The sequence below is a fragment of the Trichomonas vaginalis genome, chromosome VI (assembly GCF_026262505.1).
Source record: "Trichomonas vaginalis G3 chromosome VI, whole genome shotgun sequence".
Classification (NCBI taxonomy): Eukaryota; Parabasalia; order Trichomonadida; family Trichomonadidae; genus Trichomonas; species Trichomonas vaginalis.
In genome coordinates this window covers 14,994,726-15,015,040 of record NC_067208.1, presented here as the reverse complement: position 1 = coordinate 15,015,040, position 20,315 = coordinate 14,994,726, and the positions used below count along the sequence as shown (strand labels likewise).

The window sequence follows — 20,315 nt, the reverse complement described above, 5'->3', positions numbered from 1 at the left end:
AAAATTTATCAGCCTGTTTCCAGAGAAACTCATATATTCCCTAATGAAATGTAATTTTTGCTACATTTATTTCAATCAAATTTCAAAAAATTGACTGCAGAGCTTGAAAAGGTGATGAATCATGTTGTTATTAGATGTACATATTAGATTTACTATTTCCAAAAAAATGCTCAAATTTAAATAGTTTTTAGAAAATTTGGAATTACACTCCTTACATTATATATAATTAAATGTTTAAATTTTATTTATTTTTCCCTTTTAATTTAATAACGTGCTCTATCAAAACTAACCTCTCAATTGAAGGACACAAAATCTAAGTAGTGGGGGTACACAAATTTTGTATGGAGTACGGTTCAATTTTTGAGAGCCTCACTACTTAGATTTTGTGACTACCTTACAAAACATCTTAGACTTCATATACTGAAACTCTTCTAAATGCGACAAATATGTATAGGTAATAGATTCATATAGTATTTCAATGATCGAGACTTATTCTTAATGCAATTTATTACTCAATATTGACATAGCATCAATATAAGAATGGAATAAGTTAGAAATGTACTATCATATCATTATCCTATAATTACATATCATATAGAATGATTTATTTTAAAAAATGTTGATATTTCCATATGTTTGAGTAAAGGTACATTCACTATTTTTGACAAAATTTTAAATTTTCATGGGGTTGTAAATCTTATAATAACTAGATGAATAAGGAATGAATCCCAGTATAATGTGCATCATTATATTAAACACTATATGTAAGGCTAATGATTCTATTAACACTTATGAAGATCTATAGTATTTGAGCAGATAAATTTGATAATTTCCAAAACTCTTATATTTCAAAATTAAAGTGTGCGAATGCATTTAAATGAGAGCAAAAAGAGATTGATGCTGTTAAAACTAGGTGTTAATTTGCAATTATTTCGCATCACAAGAACTACCCAGTAAATTCGGCTATCTTTCTTTGCAATTATTCTCCATTATACATATAATATAATGGTTAGGGTTTGAAGAAAAGTTACTAGAGAATTATTGACTTTTGAAATAATGCAGAATTTTACTTGAAGAAATCATTAATTTATGAGTTCCAAATTGCTAAGCATGACGAAGGATCATTAAATTTGCTACAATTAAATACACTTATTGCAGAATTAAGATTTTTGAAATTAAAAGTTTGAAATATTGCCTTTTGAATAAAAATTTAAATTTTATTTATTCATGATAATATCTTATAGAAATTAAAAAGAAAATATTTAAACCATTCAAATATTTTGAATGTCTTATCAATTTAAAATATTAAAAGATAGCTTGATTTTATATCATTAGTTGTTATCAAAGTTTTCTTCTTTTGATGAACAACAGAAAATGATTTGTTAATTACTTGTCTTCCTTTTTCGCAGCAAAATCGAAAGTTATGATGATAATCTTGCTGTCAATTTTGAAACTCTCTGATTTACAAGTAAGCATTCCTTTGGAAAAGCAGTCCTATTCTGTTTCCAAGATATTTTAAAGCCTCCATTTCATACAATGCGCAGATCTATTCGAAATTGCAAGAACTCTCAAGAAAAATGCAGCAGCAAAGAAGATTCCATAGTTTCTAGCATCAAAAATTTACAACCTTAATACAACAGTTAAAGAGAAGCTCGAAAAGAAAATATTTAACCATAAAGCTGGAAACCATTCGATATCTACTATTGGATCTAATAAAAAGTTAATTATAACATATTTAACATGCTATTTGTTGACTTTGTTCCATTATATTACCATATATATCTTTTGAAATCTAAAATATTTTTACGATTTTAACCATGTGTTGTTGAAACCATATATCAATCTTAGCTAAAGTATAGTTTATGAGTCTGTCACCATCTAACGTATGAATTTTCAAAAATGTCAAATATGTTCATTTTTCTGTAGATTCAGCCATAATTTCACGTTGTTATACTATTCAACTATTATTTAATATTTTTATCGATTTAAATATATGATGAGATGCTTAGTTCTCCTGGAAATCGATTTTTAATCGCAATTTTAACTTTCCAAAAAAAATTCAAAAATAAAAATCCCTCTCAATTTTCTCAGTTTTATAACTCGCCAAATCTCTAGCCAAATTTTTTTGGCCCGTATAAATATTGTTAGGCACTATATAGGGATGCTATTTATCCTATTTTCATCCCATTTTACTGTTATCGCCTAGTGAATGTACCTTTGTTTGAGTAAAAATTAGTGATTATTTTGTTTGGAAAATAGTAGTAGTTTCGTTCTAAAAGAAATCACGAATATTTTTTAATTTCTAATGATATTATTTGCCACTTTTTCCCCAATTTATAACAATATGGAAAGATTTGCCGATTTTTCTAACTTCCTAAACAAATCTCCAACTCCATTTCATTTCACAGAATATAGTCGTCAATTTTTTAAGTCACGTGGCTATGTAGAAAAAGATGAACGCGAAGTTTGGACAGATGTTCCTCCACGTGGATTTTTCATACGAGATGACCGCTGTTTAGTTGCTTGGAATGATAATGGACATGACAGATGTTCCATTATTGGTACTCATTGCGATAGTCCATGTTTAATTATTAAACCAAATTTCGAAGAGGTTAAATCTAATTACAATAAAGTCAGATGTGCTACATATGGTGGTGGATTATGGAACACATGGATTGGAAGAAATCTTAGGCTTGCAGGAAAAGTTGTTGTTTCAACAAACCAATTCGAATATAAAAATTACTTATTTGATTCAGAGAAAGGCATCGGAATAATTCCATATGCGGAACAACCCCCATTAGCTCCAGTTTATAACGAAGAAAATGATCTTGTTGTTACAATTGGCACAACAAATTGCACAAATCTCAAATCCTATATTGCAGAAAAGCTAGGAGTAAAATCATCTGATATATCAGAGTACGATTTAAGATTTGTCAACGAAAAACCACCAAATTGCTTTTCAGGAATCATCGAAGCACAAAGGATTGATAATCTTTCGAATACTTACGCTGCATTAACCGCATTTGCTGCTACAACTCCTTCTCCAGGAATCACAAATGTGATGATTGCATTTGATAACGAGGAAATAGGCAGTTCTACGCAATGTGGTGCCAAAGCAGACATTATACATGATTTATTACGCCGTTTAATACCATCAAAACCACAAAGAAAGGCTCTTTGCAGAAATTCAATTATTTTGTCAGCAGATACAGCTCATGCAACACACCCGAACTATCCAAATATTACAGATCCAATTGTTGAAGTCAAAATGAGCAAAGGAGTTTGTGTTTGCCTTGATAATGGAACATGTGATTCAAATATCCCCAAAATACTTCCATTTGTCGAAAAAATTGCACATAAATCAGGTGTAGGCTTGAACATGGCATTCCAATACAAAGGACAAGGCGGATCTACAATTGGACCGATTTCAGAGTCAAGATCTGGAATTACAACAATAGATATGGGAGTTCCTTGTCTTGCAATGCATTCTATACGTGAAATGTGCTCAATTAAGGACTTGGATGAGTGTGTCAAGTTCATAACTACTTTCTATACAATGGGAAAAGATGAATTTGACATATAACGGAATAAAATTTTGTTTAAACTTTCTAAAATATAAATTTATTCATTTTACTTTAGGGTTTTGATAAAGTTTGGTCTAAAATCGGATTTAGCATATTCTTAATAGTACCATGACTGATTTTATCGAATAAAAGGACAATTAAATGAATTAGTTAGGGATTCTTTTTCAAATTTTTGGACGAGGTTCACAGGAGTACACTGGTTTAATTTGTTTGAGGATTTTAGAGGAATATATATTTCCAATTATAATGTGGCTATGACATTCACTAAATCTATTTGCATATAAAAACCTCTTTATTTTTGAAATAATAAATAAATATAAGGTCGATGAAAAATTGAGCGTTTTTAAAAAACCGCCGTTTGAGAGGAAAATTGAGAGCCCCGATGTATACTTTTTGACATTGTCAAAAACTTTGAAAAGAGCAAAAAAATTTTAGTGTCAGAAAGTTTACAAATGTATACTTTCTGACGAACAGACTCTCAGAAAGTACTCAAACTGCGGTTTTTTAATTTCATAAATGGCATAGGAAGTTTTATTTATGAAATTATGAAATTGATAAGAATTTAGATTGCACCAGATCTTGTAAGAAGATCTAAAATCTTCTTATAGTTATCATTTTCGTTTTGTTTTTCAATAGCATAACTAAGAGCAGTTTTTCCAAAATTGTTTTGATGATTTAGATTCACACCAATTGAAACCAAATATTGAACAACTTCAAATTGACCTTTAATTGTTGCCCAATGAAGTGAAGTATCATTATAATTTGTTTTATCGTTTTTATCACATCCAATTTGAATGAAATATTTAACAATTTCAAGATGACCTTCTTGTGATGCAACTATTAATGGAGAAAATCCATTCTTATTCTTTTCTTTTGGATTTCCTCCAACTGAAACAAGATATTTAACTGTTTCAAGATGACCATTTAATGACGCAATGTAAATACAATTTACATGAATATTTGTTTTTGAGTTTACATCACAACCAATACTTTGCAAATATTTAACTGTTTCAAGTTTACCAAATTGTGATGCCATAAGAATTGCATTAAATCCATTAGTTTTCTTTCTCCAATCCTTGTCAAATCCATTATCAATTAAATATTTGACAACTTCAAGTTGACCTTTTGCTGAAGCATCGAGTAAGCAATTATTGCCATATTTATCAGTTGTATTTCGATTACAACCTCCTTCGATAAGAGATTTTGTTAACTTAAGGTCTCCTTTAACACATGCCCAAATAAGTTGAGTACATTCTTCGGAATTCCTTACTTCGCTCAATCCAATAGAACATGAATGAAACATTTTAATTTCGTCTCCTTTTTCTGAAAGTTCTTTAAGGTAGTTATAAACTTTATTAAAATCATTTACGTCTTTTAATTGAGAGAGTTTTGCAAAATAACTTATTGATTCAATCAATTGATCATTTTTATTATTAAGTGATGTTTTATCTTTTTCAAGAATTTCAACTTTATTTTTAAGATTTTGAATTTCATCTAATTGAGATACATGTTCTGCATTATATTTCTTTAAAAACTTGATTAATCCATGTGATGATTCAAGGTTGAAAATATTTTTGTAGCATTTAAGAACGTTGATTGCCTCTTCAAAAGTATTTACAATAACATTACACTTGTGGGCACAATTATATAAATTAGAAGAGCTCAATTTCGACTGTCCTTGTGAAAGAAGTGCTTTGAAGTTTTATGGATCAAGGGTTGTTTTCTCTAAAACTTGAAAAATAATATCTTCATCAAGAATATCAAAAAAGTTCTCATCATCAATGTACTGCTGAGTGTTATTAGCAATGTAATCGATGTTAAGCTGAAGATCACTCATTTTTATTTTTCTGGAGTTTACAATATCGTTTCATGTCTGGAGAGATGGTTCAATATTTGTTTGCAAAAAGTTAAATGTTATATTATATTCTCGTAATTACAACATTTTTCAATAAAACCGTTGTGTTGTGAAAAATTTTCCATATAAACATTTGTCAAATTCAAGTTCACTTCGGAACAAATATATACTCCAGATTGCGAAATTTCATGCTGATTCAAGTAATTTGCATGAAAATGAATTTGCGAGATTTTCATGAAGATTTCCTAATTTATTAACCATCATACCAACATATAAATTTCAACATAACATAATCATGAGCAATGTTGGAACTTAAAAAAAGTTATCATAAAACATCTTTAATTTAATAACAAGTTATATCATCTAATTATTTTCTCCAGATCCAATCAGAATAACGGAAAATGGAGCAGACATATCAGGAGAGAACTCAAGTTTGTCTTGATAATGTCCAATAGAATTGGGAATGAAATGAACAGGGAATTTAACAAAACATCCTGATTCGATTTCTACATAATCTACAGGAATTTTGAATGGTGATTTCGTTCTTACTTCTATCGACACCTTTTCTTTCTTCTTGTTCGATATTTTGAGATTTCTTCTACATAGTCTTCCTATAGTGCAAGTTCCAAAGTCCAGAGTTTCGATTTCTACCATTGGCTCCTCTATTTCCGCACAAACTTTTATAGGAATTGTTTGAACATCATTATAAATTTCTATTTCTTCATCAATCAAACCGGCTTTCGAACAAGATAATGATATTGGTAGTTTTGTCTGTTCTTTGGGCTTCAGATTAATGTATTTAGGAAGCTTTATATCTTTGCAACTGCAGTCAAATTTGATTTTCGTTGGTTTCAGGGATAAATTTTCTATAGTGATTTTGATTTCTTTTTCATCTTTCAAACGAATGTTTCCGAAATCAACAATTGTTTCGGATAAGGCGAAAGATGGCTCATCAACAAATTCATCCAATACTTCTGTTTCATCTAATTCATCAGCTTTCTCTTTGAAAACAATGATTTTCTTGGTAATTGATTTTTTGAAAATTTTTGAAAAGTAATTTTCATTTAGAAGTTTTTTGTTTTCTCTAAATAAAGCTATTTCATCACGAATTTTGGCATTAGAAAAGGCGGTGGCATAAAAGGAATTGGGCTTTAGCATCGACATTATTTGCCTCATAATTTCATCACCTGAATGCATGATTGCTTTAACTTCTCCTTCTCCATCATCGACAATGAACTTAAATAAAACCTTTTTCGCCGCTGGAATAATGGCCAAACTTGGGGATGCATGAATTTGACGAGTTGTATTTTCTTCTCCTGTGAAAATAACGAATCCAGGCCTTATTCCATTGTTGATAACTTCAACTGTTGCTTGAAGTAGACCGTTTTTGTACTCGAGATCTGATGGAGGTGAAATTGAAAGGTCAGAATAGCCTCTATATGCAATAACAGGGACAGATATTGAAGCAGCACTATTTGATGCGAATGTAATACTCGAAACAATTGAAGAATCTGGAATAATACCACATGATATTTCAAGTTTATGATTCTTTTCGATTGTATCTGGGCAATCTAGCCATTCAGGAGCATCAACATTAATTTCATCTGATCCAGTAACGGTTAGAACGTTTTCAATTATATTTTCATTTGAAACTCCAAAAAATGGAATAAAAGGCTTATCACATATCAATTGCAAATTACCTTCTAATTTTAGTTTTGTTATTTTGTTCTTTGAATTATCGATTAATTCAAGTGATGCTTTTGATTTCAATGACTTTGTGGGAGTATAAGTAATATTTACACTTTGTGTCGTATGCGGTGCAATAACTAATGTCTTAAATTGGTCATCAATAGCAAAATCATCATTGTCAAGCTGAAATGTGACGTTTTTAGGAGAATTTCCATCATTATTTAGTGTAACTGGTATAACAGCAGACTTCTTTGAAATAGATACAGTCTTTTTCTTCTGAACTTTAAGTGGAGTTTCTGGAGTTTTATACTCAAAATGATCATTTATAATTTCATTGTTATTTCCATATGAAACAAATAACTCTTGCATATCATTCATTTTAATTTCTTTAATTTCATTTGGTTTAAGTTGGAATTCTGTGAAATTTTCGAAGTTTTCTGAAAATGAAATTCGACATTTTTGAATTATCTCTGAAATATTCGTTATTAATGCAGATCCAGGGATATTTGAAGCATTTTCTATCGAAATGGCCGGCTTAAATGATTTGCCTTTCAATAATAAGAAAAAGTCTTCAAATTCTACTAATTCTGCATGAGATCCTTCTTCAGTACTACAATATTTAAGTATTACATCTACCTTAGCATCATCATCCATTGTTATCTCTGTTGAGTTTAAATTTTCATCAAAATTAATTGAAAATGGAGGCTGGACTTCTGTAAGTTGGAGAGAATTTGTAAGTTTAATTTTCTTTGTGACTGTTTTATTAATAATGGAATTTCCGAAATCGATTGTTATTGTATTTCTTATTCTCCCAACAAATAATTCAAGATCATATGAATCTCCTGATTCAGCACATTGAATATTAAGTGAATGAGATAATATAGATTCTGACCTCGGATTAAACATTAACGTAACATCTGTAGATTCTCGAGGTTTTAGTTCAATCACCGAATTACTTAACGAAAAAGATTGGGAACTTGGGGTTATAACGACATGTAGAGTATCTATAATCGATTTATTTATAAGTGTAAATGTATAATCTGTTGAAATATCATTAAATTCGTATGATTGAATATCTTCAATTGGAATTATTAACGGTGATTGGTAACATTTCGCTTGTATTGTAACTATACATGGAGAATTATTGTCAGAAGTGACTTTCATTACTGTTTTGAATTTGCCTGGTTGGTTGGATTTAAATATAACGACGCAAGATCTTACCTCTCCAGGTTGAATTACATACTGAGATAAAGATGTTGAAAAGTTTTGATCACCATTAAATTCAATATTGACTACTTGTGGTTCATGATAAGGATTTGCAATTAAAATGGTAAAATTCGAAGGTATATTCAAATACGTTGGATGAAAATCAACAGTAGTAGGAAAAACAGATATCTGTCGTGTGAAATTATCAGGATAATTACTCAAGAACTCGGTAAAATCGCTGACAATATCCATTTTTATTAGAAAACAGAATTCTGTATTTTTTTAGTAAAACTCTGTCTAAGAAAAAAGGAGACTATAACGAGCGTTATATTTAAAAATCATTCCATGAAATGAAGATTTGCATCACATCTCATTTCTTGGCAAAATCACTAATTTTCTTATTTGATTCAATATCAAGGAGTCTAAAATTATTTATTTCATTAATAAAAAGGTCTAAGATTTTTATAGTGAGGTATTCTAAATTTTTCCTATCATTTTCCTAATGGCGGCTCAAGATCAGTATAATATGACTGAACTTCTAACCAAAGGCATTGAAATACAAGATGCAATATATGATGTTTCAGGGGCTACTTTAGAAAGTTGCATCAATTTTATTAAATCAATTGACCAAAAATACAATGATGATATTATAAGAACAATATATCATGCTGCTAAAGTTCGACCAAATAAGTTTCGATTACTTGAACAATTAATATCTATTTACCCAGATTATCCAATTAATTATAATAGATTTGGACTCTATCTTCTTAAGAAGAAGAACATGAACACGTTTGGATCTAGAACTATGACACGTACACTTTTCAGGAGAGAATGTTATGCAGATTTAGATAAAACAGCGGATCAAATTGCAGATATTTTCGAGGAAGGCAGTGTTCCCTATGCATTGATCAATGATGACCATGAATTTTTCATCCAGGAATCATCAGATTTCTCCCTCTCATCTCAGGCATATGATTATGATTTGAAATCTTATAATTTGATTTCATTAGCTGCAATGTTTGGCGCTGAAAATTGTTTTACTTTCTTAGTACTAAATGGAGTCACAGTAGACACGTCTTGCATATCATATATTATCCAAGGCGGTAATCTGAATTTGGTGGAAAGATACGTCACAGATTTCAGTAATTTCTCAGAAGATTATGTTAGAATAGCAATAGAATATCATCAAAATTCTATTGCTAAATGGATTCTCGAAAATAAACCAGAAATTAGCGTCTCTCTTGGATTTTGTGTTAAAGAAAGAAACATCGAAATGTTTTATCATTTCTTATCTGAAGGTGGAGATATTCATGAGAGAGATCATATTGATGGAACAATATTTACAAGATCTTCATTTTATGGAATTTATTCTATTGTGGAATTTCTACTAAAAAATAATGCAGATATAGAAGAGAAAAATGATTTCCAGCATACAGCTGTATTTCAAGCTGCAATCCAAGATAATTTAGATATATTTATGCTTTTAATTCAACATGGAGCTAACTACGAAGGAACAGATAGTGAAGGCAAAACTCCAGTAAAAGTTGCAATTGAGAAAGGTTCAACCAAAGTTGTTAAATATTTGATGCAATTAAAGGCATCTCAATAATCTCTCAGTGAACAAACACTATTCCATTGTAAGCCTTTCTAGCGATGCCACAATTTATTATTAATAATCTTAATTCTTGATGAAATTTTTTTATATCAATAAATACATTCAACATATAACAACGTTTAAATGCGATAGTTTATATAATTCATAGGTCATTTAACTAACTTCAATAAGACAAATAAATTTTTTTCTTATTACTTGATTAAAGCTTTACAACTAGAAATAATAATAAAGCTACTCATAGACAAGCAGAATATCAGAGTCATGAATTATACTTTTCGAAAGGAATAAATTTTATTGGTCAGACCATGTTTAATCATGTGAGAAATGAAATATTCTGTATTCATTCATGAATTTAAATATAAATCCTTCTATATCATTGCTCTAATTTCGAGTTTCCTTTGAATACTGAACTGGGATTTTGTCGTACTCACAAAATTCTAAGATAAAACGAATTTGAGAGCTATTTTGTTTGGATGTTTCATTCAATTTTTTTTATTGATCTCCCAAATACGTAGATTCATATTCTGAATATTAAAACTTCATTTTGAATTTTTTTTAAGGGTATAGTAAACTCAAAATTCTAGAGTTTTGAGAGTGCCAATAAACTCTATAGGCCTATATATATCTATATTTTAAAGGAGAGGTTACGCCATAATATTTGATATTATAAATTATTAATTCAAAATAAAAGTAGAAAATGAAACTAATTTTATTCTAACCTATATAAATATATCAATAATCTAAAATGATTATAGTCTGAACTATATTTTACCAGATTATCAAATATAAGAGAAATGAAATAAGGCATAAAAATATCATAGCATAATTATTGGATAAATGCATTAATAAATTATTTATATCATAATGAGAAAAAATCAAAATAAGAAAATGAGCATAATAATAATTTAATTAAAAACAAAAACAATAAATAAAATGTAATTTTCGTTAATCAAAGTCATCAATGTCTTCGTCTTCTGATTCCCATTCGGACTTGAAAACTTGATAATCTCCTCCTGGTACACTCTGAATGGATTTTTTGTATTTGTTCTGTTTTTTAGAACCTTTTGTAACAGTTTTTTGTTTCAATATCATTTTGGAGTAACAATTCTCTTCAAATGATTTGACACAATCTTCTGGAAGTGGGGAAGATGTAATGCTTTTTGTATATCTCCGAGAAAATGCTCTGGATCATTCCATTCTAAGATTGCAACGTTAACTCTAATGTTAATGTTCTTCCAGGCTCTTGATTTGTCCAAATAGCATGCAATTTTGGAGTTAAACGCTTCATTCATGCAGGTAGATCCAATGGAAGAAACTTTGGAAACTATGGGTGTCCATTTGTGAACCCAGTCATAGAGCATGAATTGAAGTTGGATCGAATTGACACCTTTTTGCCATTCAAAGCATTTGTAATTGTGCGGTTCGCAAAAAGAATGATTGCCTACGTAATGGTAGACACAATTCTCCCACATTTTCGTACGTTTGTCAATATTTTCTTCGGCAAAACATGACCAAAGCCACATACTTAGGCTTGCATTCAGACCCCAGAAAGGTCTCTCTATTTTTTCAATCTTCTGAGTCTTGTCGTTGAAAACTTCAACTGTCTTATGAGAAGCTGAGAACTTTGTAAAATCTTTTGAGATATTTTTTGATACATGACCTGGATCGAATCTTTCAAGATGAGAGACGCCAAATTCTTTAAAGACAGAGACACTTTTGTTATCTCGGTCTTTAATAATCTCTTTAACATCTTTCAAGATATTGTATTTCTTTAATTGCTTCAAGATGATTCGAGTTCCAGCACTTTCCATATTGTTGGAAGCTCCGGAATACTGAGCATGCTGTCTGTTTCCACCAATATGGTTGATGTTCACGCATGCAAGAACTCTTTTTGTGACAGCATCGAGCGCAGTTACTGTACAACTTGGCGAGTTTCGCCTGTGCGTCCATCTTGCATCAATGGATAAGTAACCACTGAAGGACTTTCTCGACAGCATTAGGGAAATACTTTTAAGTCTTCTAATCTTATCGTCACAAAATCTCTGTTGTCTCATGACACCACTCTTCACAGGGGGCTTAGTTCCACAAAGAGAAAGAAAGCGAGCACCTTTTGTATATGGCATTCCGGTCATTATGCAAGCACCAAGCATCTGTCGCGCTGAGAGTCGACGACGTTCGTGGAGTAAAATGTTATGCATTGCCTTTGTTTTCCGTTTTGGGTGAACAATATGGCCCATACAACAACAAAAAAATGAAATCCCGCCAAAAGTGAAAATTGAATAAAAAGTAATAATTAAGGGTGCCCTATAACGATAATGTAAACAGCACAAAATTAACCTTATTAGAACTCGAATGAATGGATTATCCAGATTCTAGTTCTCAATATAATAGCCTTAAAAGTGCTTTTCTGAGGGTGGTCTATCGTCTATAGGGCACCCTTAATAAATATATACTATATCATTAGATGAATATTTTGGAATAACATTTTTAAATCGAGGTTTTTCAATGGATAACGGTTCAATCAAAAATTTGACCCCATTTTAGAATCTACATTCAAAATGGAACATTTCTGTCGTTTCAAAATTCCAAAATAACGTTTCTATTCCTCTTAAAAGTAAAAATAAACTTTATTGGGGAAAAATATTTTTATTTTCCAAAAAAAATGAAAAGCTTAAATGCAAATCTAATTTTGATGCTTTTGTTTGTGATTTTTTGGATTTCGAAAAAAATTTGAAAATTCAGACAAGTTACCATTAACACTAATACGTTTCAGCGAGTCGGTCCCATCAGAGAAATTTTCATAAATCGGCGATAAAATTTATTATTTCAGCAAAATATTCTCAGATCCAACTAGAATAAGGTCAAATTATACAAATTTAGCAAAGTCTAGTTATCCTACCTATTCAATTAACTTTAATTTTAAATAATTCAAGACAATTCTCAAAATTACCTTAATAATCGCGTTCTCTTCGCAAAATGACGATTCATCATTCACTACCAGCATAACTGAGGGCTTGTGCTCACAGAATAATACAGATAATTTACTTATTAATGCAAAATTTAGTACCAAAAGGTAATCATAGAAGATACAAAAAAAGTTTCTTTATTTTGATTGCTGATTTTATTTCTTCTAAAATTTACCAAATCTAAAAAATCCAAAATTGAATGCTATTGAATTTCATGTTTATGTAACATATACTATTTATTATATAAGGAATAAAAATTTTATAGTTTTAATCAAAAATAAAGGTGTACTAAATGCATACAAAACAAGGTATTTTTTACTCATCCAAAATATGTTAACAGTGCTATTTATATAATCAATATCCGAATTTCGAAATCATTTTGATGAAATCTTTATTTTAAAATTGAGTTGACTGTTAAAATCACCCGAGAAGAGGGATTATCTCAATGAAAAGTACATAAAATAGCAAACGCACAAGATGGCACTATGCAGCTTTATATTGTTATACAGGATGAACATATAAAATGTTTGGAAAACACTTACTTCGTTCTACAAATGTGTATCTCTTTATATCAAAGATTCTTCTCAAATTATTGAGAGACTTCTCTCAAAAAAAGGGAAATTTGATAACTAAAAAAAATTATGGCATAACCTCTCGTTTTGCATAGATATATATTTACATGGTCACAGAGCTTATTTTCATTGTCAAAACTTAAAAATTTTTAGTGGACTATACCCTTAATTTCCTCGATCGATGGAGCTTTCATCTCTTCCAATTCCATCGACATTTGAGGAAATACGTTCTACATACAGATTATATCGAGACACAATGTATTCTATATGGAGAACCCTGAAATACGATCCTCTTATGCATATTACAGATAATTTTTATTCCAAGATGACTTCTCTAAAAACAATATCAGATTCAAAAGCATTAATACGCTTTGCAATAGGTGTTGGCGTCATCGGAAAGATCAATTTAATAATTTTACCCAAATTATTAGAGGATTTGATTTCAAAATTTCCATACCAGGACTATTTAGCAGGTGAATTTGTCTCCTACATATTGGCAAAGTTCTGCTTACCGAAATATCAGAAAAATACAGTCTATTTAAACAAATTATTGCATATGTGTCATGAAACCATTACAAATAAATCATTTCGGCCAAAGATACGCAATACAATAGTATTACTAGGATGGATTGGAAAGAAGTATCCATCCATGGAACACACCTCTGCACAGCAATTTATCGATACTTTAGTGACAGCAATAACAAAGCATCATAATGACGCTTCAATTGCGTGCTATAGTTTTCTTAGAGAGTTTTTGCACTTTTCTCATAAAGGAAATCTTTTGGCAGAGAAAAAAGATTCAATAAAACGAGTCTTGACAACAGCGAAATCATCTGACAAGCAAAATTCTGCGTTACTTATACTTACTCTATTAGCAAACGAGTGCCCAGAAAGCGTTGCTTCAAACGCTTCAGATTTAATGGAAAATGCAGCAAAATTTATCAGCGGAAAGGATTCAGTTTTACAGACATCTGGACTTAGATTACTAATCGCTTTATCTCCTCTTGATCCTCTTTTGTATCGAACAAAATATTCTTCAATGGTCTCAAAATTACTATTCAAAACAGGAAAACTAGCATTAACTGTCCTTAGTGTTCCTGTTTTTACCCATTTCCCTGATACTTTGTCATTAGTTTCTTCTAATATTGTATCAGCCGTTTCATCTCTCTTTTCTTCAGACGATTCCTTATATCATGAAGCCGGATTTCGCATATTAATAGAGTTTTCCAAGTCAATGCCATTAGCATTCGGTGAATATTCGAATCAAATTGCAAAAACAATCTGTGAAGCTCCAATTTGCATCGAATACGCAAACAACTGCAAAGAACTATTCCAGAAATCAAACAAACTATGGAATGACGTTCAAGATTCACTTGTTAAAAAGATATGTAATTTAATTAACACAAAACCATTCATTTGTGCCAAAATCATACTCAATTGCGGTGATTTACGAAAGATGAATTACGAATTACTCAGAGCACCGTTCAAAAAGCTTTACGAAACGACAACGAATCATAATGTAAAAATTTTGATACCAAAAATACTAATTAAGCTTACTCCTGACAGGCATGGTCCATTCTTTAGTGATATGGCCGTATATCTTTTGAAATCATGCTGTAATGAGTCTTCTAGAGAAATCAGATTAAGTATTATACAGGCGTTTACTATGCCAGACCTAGAAGTATTAGCTTTACCTCATAACTTATGGTATTTCGATGTTCTTTCTAACGACGATGATCCTAAAGTTTCATCTGCAGTTATTTCTTTGTTAATTCAGATCTCCGAGTACAATCCCATGATGATATACCCATTATTTAGAAAGGTTATCATGGATTCCCTATTTTCCTTTAGTTATTCCAACTCCTTGATCAATCAAGCTCAATCTACAATTGGCAGATCACAAATTTTGAGAAATTGTCAACAGTTATTGACAATTTATGCTCCATGTATATTGCCATTTGTCTTAGATTTCCTTAAAACACGTATTGTCCCTCACGAAGAGAAGTTATTAGATTCGAGATTATCAAAACTGACATATTTCGAAATAGAGTCATTAAACATCATTGCAGAGCATTCCATTGATGTTATTGGCATTATTTGCTCATTCGATTCAGAGCAACTCAAGCAAAACCATTCCGAAATCATGCCACTTTTTATTCGAATTCTTTTAACTTACAACGAAGAAGGAGTCGAACTAAGTGTTTTAAAAGCATTGATACTGTTAATAGACACTGTTGGAATATCATTCATTGATGACATGAAATCGTTAATCAATGCTTTATATGAATTCGGTTCAAAAACAGAATCGAAAATATTGAGAGCATTTCTTTTTAAATTGCTTGGAAAATTAGGTCCGCATATTCCTAATTCAGAAACATTGGATATCAAAGACAACGACATATTAGGAAATATCAGTCTCATAGGTGGAGCAATAACATATCATGACTGGTATTTACAAGTTGTTTCCACTGCTCTTTTGGAATTATTAGATGATGAAACTCATCAAAGTGTTCATTTCAAAGCTGCTGAATTAATGAGTGTTTCTTTGAATTCGACATCAAACATTATCAGACCAATCTTTGAGAGATACGTACAGAGAATACTAAAAGATGTTTATACAGTACCTAAAGATGAAGCACCAAGGTATTTCTCGTTAATAACTGTTGTCGTTTCTCAACATGCTGATTGGATAAAACCTTTTGCAACACAGTTCAGTAAATTAATGGAAGATATGCATGAAACAACGTTTTTGGACTCTGTTTTACCTTTGGTTCCTCCAATTGTGAAATGTTTCGATGAAACATTCGCTCCTTTCTTGATAAAACACATTCCTAATTTGTTGGATATTATACAAAACCAATGTATAGAAAATCCAGAAAGAGCAATTTTGGCAATACAAGGTTTGACTCCGATGATTAAATTTGTTTATGATTTCAACAACGTAATTATAAATTCTTTGATAAATTTGTTGTTGAATGCATCTATCCCTTGCTCAGTTATCAAGTGCTGTTTGAACTCTTTGGCACAAATGAGTGTTCAAATCAATATCAACCCTTATTTGTCTTCGATCTTCAAAGTCTTTTGTTACCTCGCAATGTCAAATTCATATGAAAACATAAAAATTGACTTGTTTGTGTTGATTAACACGATTATTGAGGAAACAGATGACAAGAAGACATCATTTAGCACTTCTATAGATAACTTCTGCAGACAACATAATATTGCTCATGAAGCAACATCAGTTGCAATTGATGATAGTGAAAATGACTCTTTGGAATTGTTTTCTCCGTCAATTTCGATTTCTTTGGATGAAAACGCAATTATTTCAAAAATTAGATCAGATAACAATGTATCTGTATCTCAATGGAAGGATTGGTGTACTAATTTCATCTCTTCTTTCATTACAAACAGTCCTTCCCATGTAATTAATAGTTGCAGCTGGATTTCAACAAGTGATCCGAAATTTCCAAGTAAAATCTTTCATGCAGCATTTCTGAGTTGTTGGAATCAAATGAGTTATGATACAAAAGTTGTTGTATCAGGCTGTATTCGTAAATCTTTCTTAGTTGAATCGGGTGCACCTATAACTGTTGTTTTAACAATGGTTGGTTTGTGCGAATTCATGGAAAGAATCGAACAACATTTGTTAATTCCGTATTTGGAAATTGCTGCTGCCGCAAAAAGGTCTGAGAAACTCGCGTTCGCTTTGTACTGTGCATGTAAGGAAATACAGAATGACGCAAGGTCAAACAAAGCCTTCGAAACATGCATTGACATTTTCAGCCGTTTGTCGATGGAAGATGATTTGAAAGGTTTGATAAAATCAAATCTAAAAGTGTCGGAAATGACATTGCTTATGGCGGAACATCTTAGAGATTGGAACAAAGTTGTCGAACTAGTTAAGAATGATAACCAAAACGTACCAACTTTGTTAAGAGCTTATACGAATTTGATGAGATTCAATGAAGTAACAAAATCTTTTGGTTCTTTCGAAATTTTACAAGGTGTCGTCAAAACACAGACAAGTTTGAGTTTTGCAAAGGCTTTCTTCGCACAACAGAACTGGAGGAACTTCGAGAAAGCTATGCAGTTCGCTCCAAAAGAATCAATTGATTCAGTTATAACTTCAATGATGGGTTTGGCAAAAATGGGCAAAAATGTGACAGATTTAGAAGAAAAAGGATTTTATTTGTTGGCAAGCGCTGCAGGTCCATTGATTCCACATGGATTTGTTGCAGTTACTTCTTCAATTATTGCTGCACAAGAGTTATGCGAAATTTCTGAATTTTCACGTGGAAAATCGAAATTTTGGAAAGAAAGGAAAATTGATGAAAAACTTCCATTTGAAATAACTCGACCTGTTTATGAGAATAGAATCAATCTTTTAGAAGGCGAAGAAAAGGTAAATGAGCTCCTAAAATTCATGAAAAACGCGAGACATTCAAATGATTGGGATTTGCATGAAATATTTTTAAACAGATATTTCCCAAACATTGATCCAGAAAAAGACAATCCAAGAATCATTTTAGAGCACATTTATTCGCAAATGAATAGAATGCACATCAAGAACTACAAGCTCCTCGATGATTTGATCAATAGATTGCCAGCAGGACCATTAAAATTCAAGATCATGTACAAGAAAGCATCATTTATCAGTAGAATGTCAAATACTGATGATATTCAACAACATTTAATGGAAGTTGTTGATATCTGTGGTTCTGTTGATTCCTCTAAAGCACAATATCTTTGTGCATGGGCTCACATTCGCTTGTATAACATGAAAGAAGGAGATCGTGCATTGCATGCCATTTCTGCCATCAAAAGTTTTGTTAAATGTATTTCTTTGGAAGGAAAAAGTCGATTGCCAGAAGTCCATCAGTTATCATCTATTTTGTTTAGATCTGGTAAATTCCCACAAGTCTTCAAGTCCGTTAAAATGGATATAGAAAGTTTAAGTATCGATCAATGGATCACAGTCACACCACAAATCTTTGCACAAATGGATCATGGCATTCCAGAAATCCGAAAATTTGTTTTGGAAACAATTTCACGAATGCTAATGAAACATCATCATTCCACATTATTTAGTCTTTTGTATGCAGTTACAAATGACAACAACACAGCGATTGCAGGCGAATTACTTAAAAAATTCGAAGAAGACCATTTCGGAATTGTCCAAGGTGCAAAAACATTCCACAAAGGATTAATCAGAGCATGCACAACGAAAGTCGAGTTGTGGGCAGATGCAATGAGTGCGATGACCGTTCCTTTGAAGACTAACAACATGAGACAAATGAGAGCGATATTAAATCCATTGATTGATGATTTGAGTTATCCACAAACAGATGATGACCGTGCATTTGCTAAAGATTATGGTCAAATTGTTAAATCATTAGCCATCGAATTCAAGACATTTATGAAGAATCCTAATAAAGAATCACTTGAAAAGATGTGGAAGATCTGTCGAGATTTATACAACCAACTTAAAAACGACATCGAAAACACAGCATTCATCGATGTCCCAAGTTTATCACCAGATCTCGCGAGTGTTCAAGATATCGACATTGCAGTTCCAGGCACATATTTCATTGGTCAACCAGTTATCACTATCAGTTTAGTTGGTCGATCAATGGAAGTTTTGAGATCTAAACAACATCCGAAACGATTGTGTGTTAAAGGCTCTAATGGTTTGGAATACTGGTTCTTACTTAAAGGACACGAAGATTTGCGACTTGATCAGCGCGCTATGCAAATCTTCGATCTTATTAATGCTCTTTTCGGCGGCCAAGTTCAACACATTGTCACATATCATGTCATGCCTATTTCTCTTGGTGCAGGTTTGATTTCATGGATTAACGGAAGCGATACAATTGCAAAAGTTGTTCGAGATTACAGGACAAACAGAGGAATTCCAGTTGACGAAGAATCTCGCTTAGTTTCAGAAGAAACAATTCCACAGATTGATAGTTTGCTTCCTATCCAACGTTATGAAGCATTAGTTGATGTCGCTAACAAGACATCAGACACTGTATTAAGTGATGCTATTTGGTTTAACTCTACAACGAGTGAGAAATGGCTTCAAAAGACAAAAACATTTTGTCAAACGGCAGCTGTTATGTCAATTGCAGGATACATGTTAGGATTAGGTGACAGACATCCTTCTAACATCATGATCTCGCAATTGACAGGAACAGTTGTTCACATTGATTTAGGCGATTGTTTCGAAGTTGCTAAAACGCGTGTCATGTTTCCAGAATTGATTCCATTTCGATTGACACGATTCATGGTTCGTGCGTTAGGTCCGTGTGGTGTTGATGGTGCATTTAAGACAGCGTCTAAAGCAGTCATCAAGACTATTCGAGGACGAAGAGAGAGTATCATGGCAATCTTAGAAATCTTCGTTCATTCCCCTCTTTCATCCGAGTTTTCCAAAATCAAGAGAGAAGAACCATCCATCTCTGTTTTCCTGGATGATGTCGAAGCAATTGCCGAGAAACGCAGTGAAGAAGAATCCAGTTCATTGCGCACAGTCCGAAGAATTGCAGACAAACTCGGTGGTCTTGATTTCGGTTCAGAAAAACTTTCATGCGAGATGCAAGTCGACAAACTTATTGAAGAAGCTACAGACTATTATAATTTCGCACATTTATACCGAGGATGGAATCCACTTTGGTAATTTATATTTATTTTTATATATACATATATTTTGTTATCTATATTTTATATATTTTGTTTGTAAAATTATATATTTATTTTGTTTGTAAAAATTGAGAATGTTTAGAACATTAATCGCGTCATCAGTTGTATTTGTTATAACATTACATTTGT

At 31.5% G+C, this 20,315-nt stretch overlaps 5 protein-coding genes across 5 annotated transcripts, besides 4 other annotated features; 3 read left to right on the top strand and 2 right to left on the bottom strand.

Moving 5' to 3' along the window:
• Positions 1–592: 592 nt before the first annotated feature.
• Positions 593–2,233: a mobile genetic element.
• An 84-nt stretch (positions 2,234–2,317) lies between these two features.
• On the top strand, positions 2,318–3,758 carry TVAGG3_0867840 (aminopeptidase protein; the record flags this gene model as incomplete). The annotated part of the gene is made up of 1 exon (XM_001310808.1): positions 2,345–3,583. One exon carries the CDS (start codon positions 2,345–2,347, stop codon positions 3,581–3,583), a length of 1,239 nt encoding a protein of 412 aa, XP_001310809.1.
• Positions 3,759–4,146: 388 nt separating this feature from the next.
• Positions 4,147–4,945, bottom strand: TVAGG3_0867830 (protein ubiquitination; the record flags this gene model as incomplete). Its single annotated transcript, XM_001310807.1, has 1 exon — positions 4,147–4,887. The coding sequence occupies one exon, from the start codon at positions 4,885–4,887 to the stop codon at positions 4,147–4,149; it is 741 nt and encodes a 246-aa protein (XP_001310808.1).
• An 830-nt stretch (positions 4,946–5,775) lies between these two features.
• On the bottom strand, positions 5,776–8,586 carry TVAGG3_0867820 (uncharacterized protein; the record flags this gene model as incomplete). The annotated part of the gene is made up of 1 exon (XM_001310806.1): positions 5,803–8,586. One exon carries the CDS (start codon positions 8,584–8,586, stop codon positions 5,803–5,805), a length of 2,784 nt encoding a protein of 927 aa, XP_001310807.1.
• Positions 8,587–8,705: 119 nt separating this feature from the next.
• Positions 8,706–10,063, top strand: TVAGG3_0867810 (Ankyrin repeat family; the record flags this gene model as incomplete). The annotated part of the gene is made up of 1 exon (XM_001310805.1): positions 8,837–9,943. The coding sequence occupies one exon, from the start codon at positions 8,837–8,839 to the stop codon at positions 9,941–9,943; it is 1,107 nt and encodes a 368-aa protein (XP_001310806.1).
• A 445-nt stretch (positions 10,064–10,508) lies between these two features.
• Positions 10,509–12,141: a mobile genetic element.
• Positions 12,142–12,247: 106 nt separating this feature from the next.
• Positions 12,248–12,387: a mobile genetic element.
• A 1,243-nt stretch (positions 12,388–13,630) lies between these two features.
• Positions 13,631–13,652: a mobile genetic element.
• Positions 13,653–13,812: 160 nt separating this feature from the next.
• On the top strand, positions 13,813–20,163 carry TVAGG3_0867770 (ataxia telangiectasia mutated (ATM) -related family; the record flags this gene model as incomplete). The annotated part of the gene is made up of 1 exon (XM_001310803.1): positions 13,813–20,163. One exon carries the CDS (start codon positions 13,813–13,815, stop codon positions 20,161–20,163), a length of 6,351 nt encoding a protein of 2,116 aa, XP_001310804.1.
• Between the last annotated feature and the right edge of the window lie 152 nt (positions 20,164–20,315).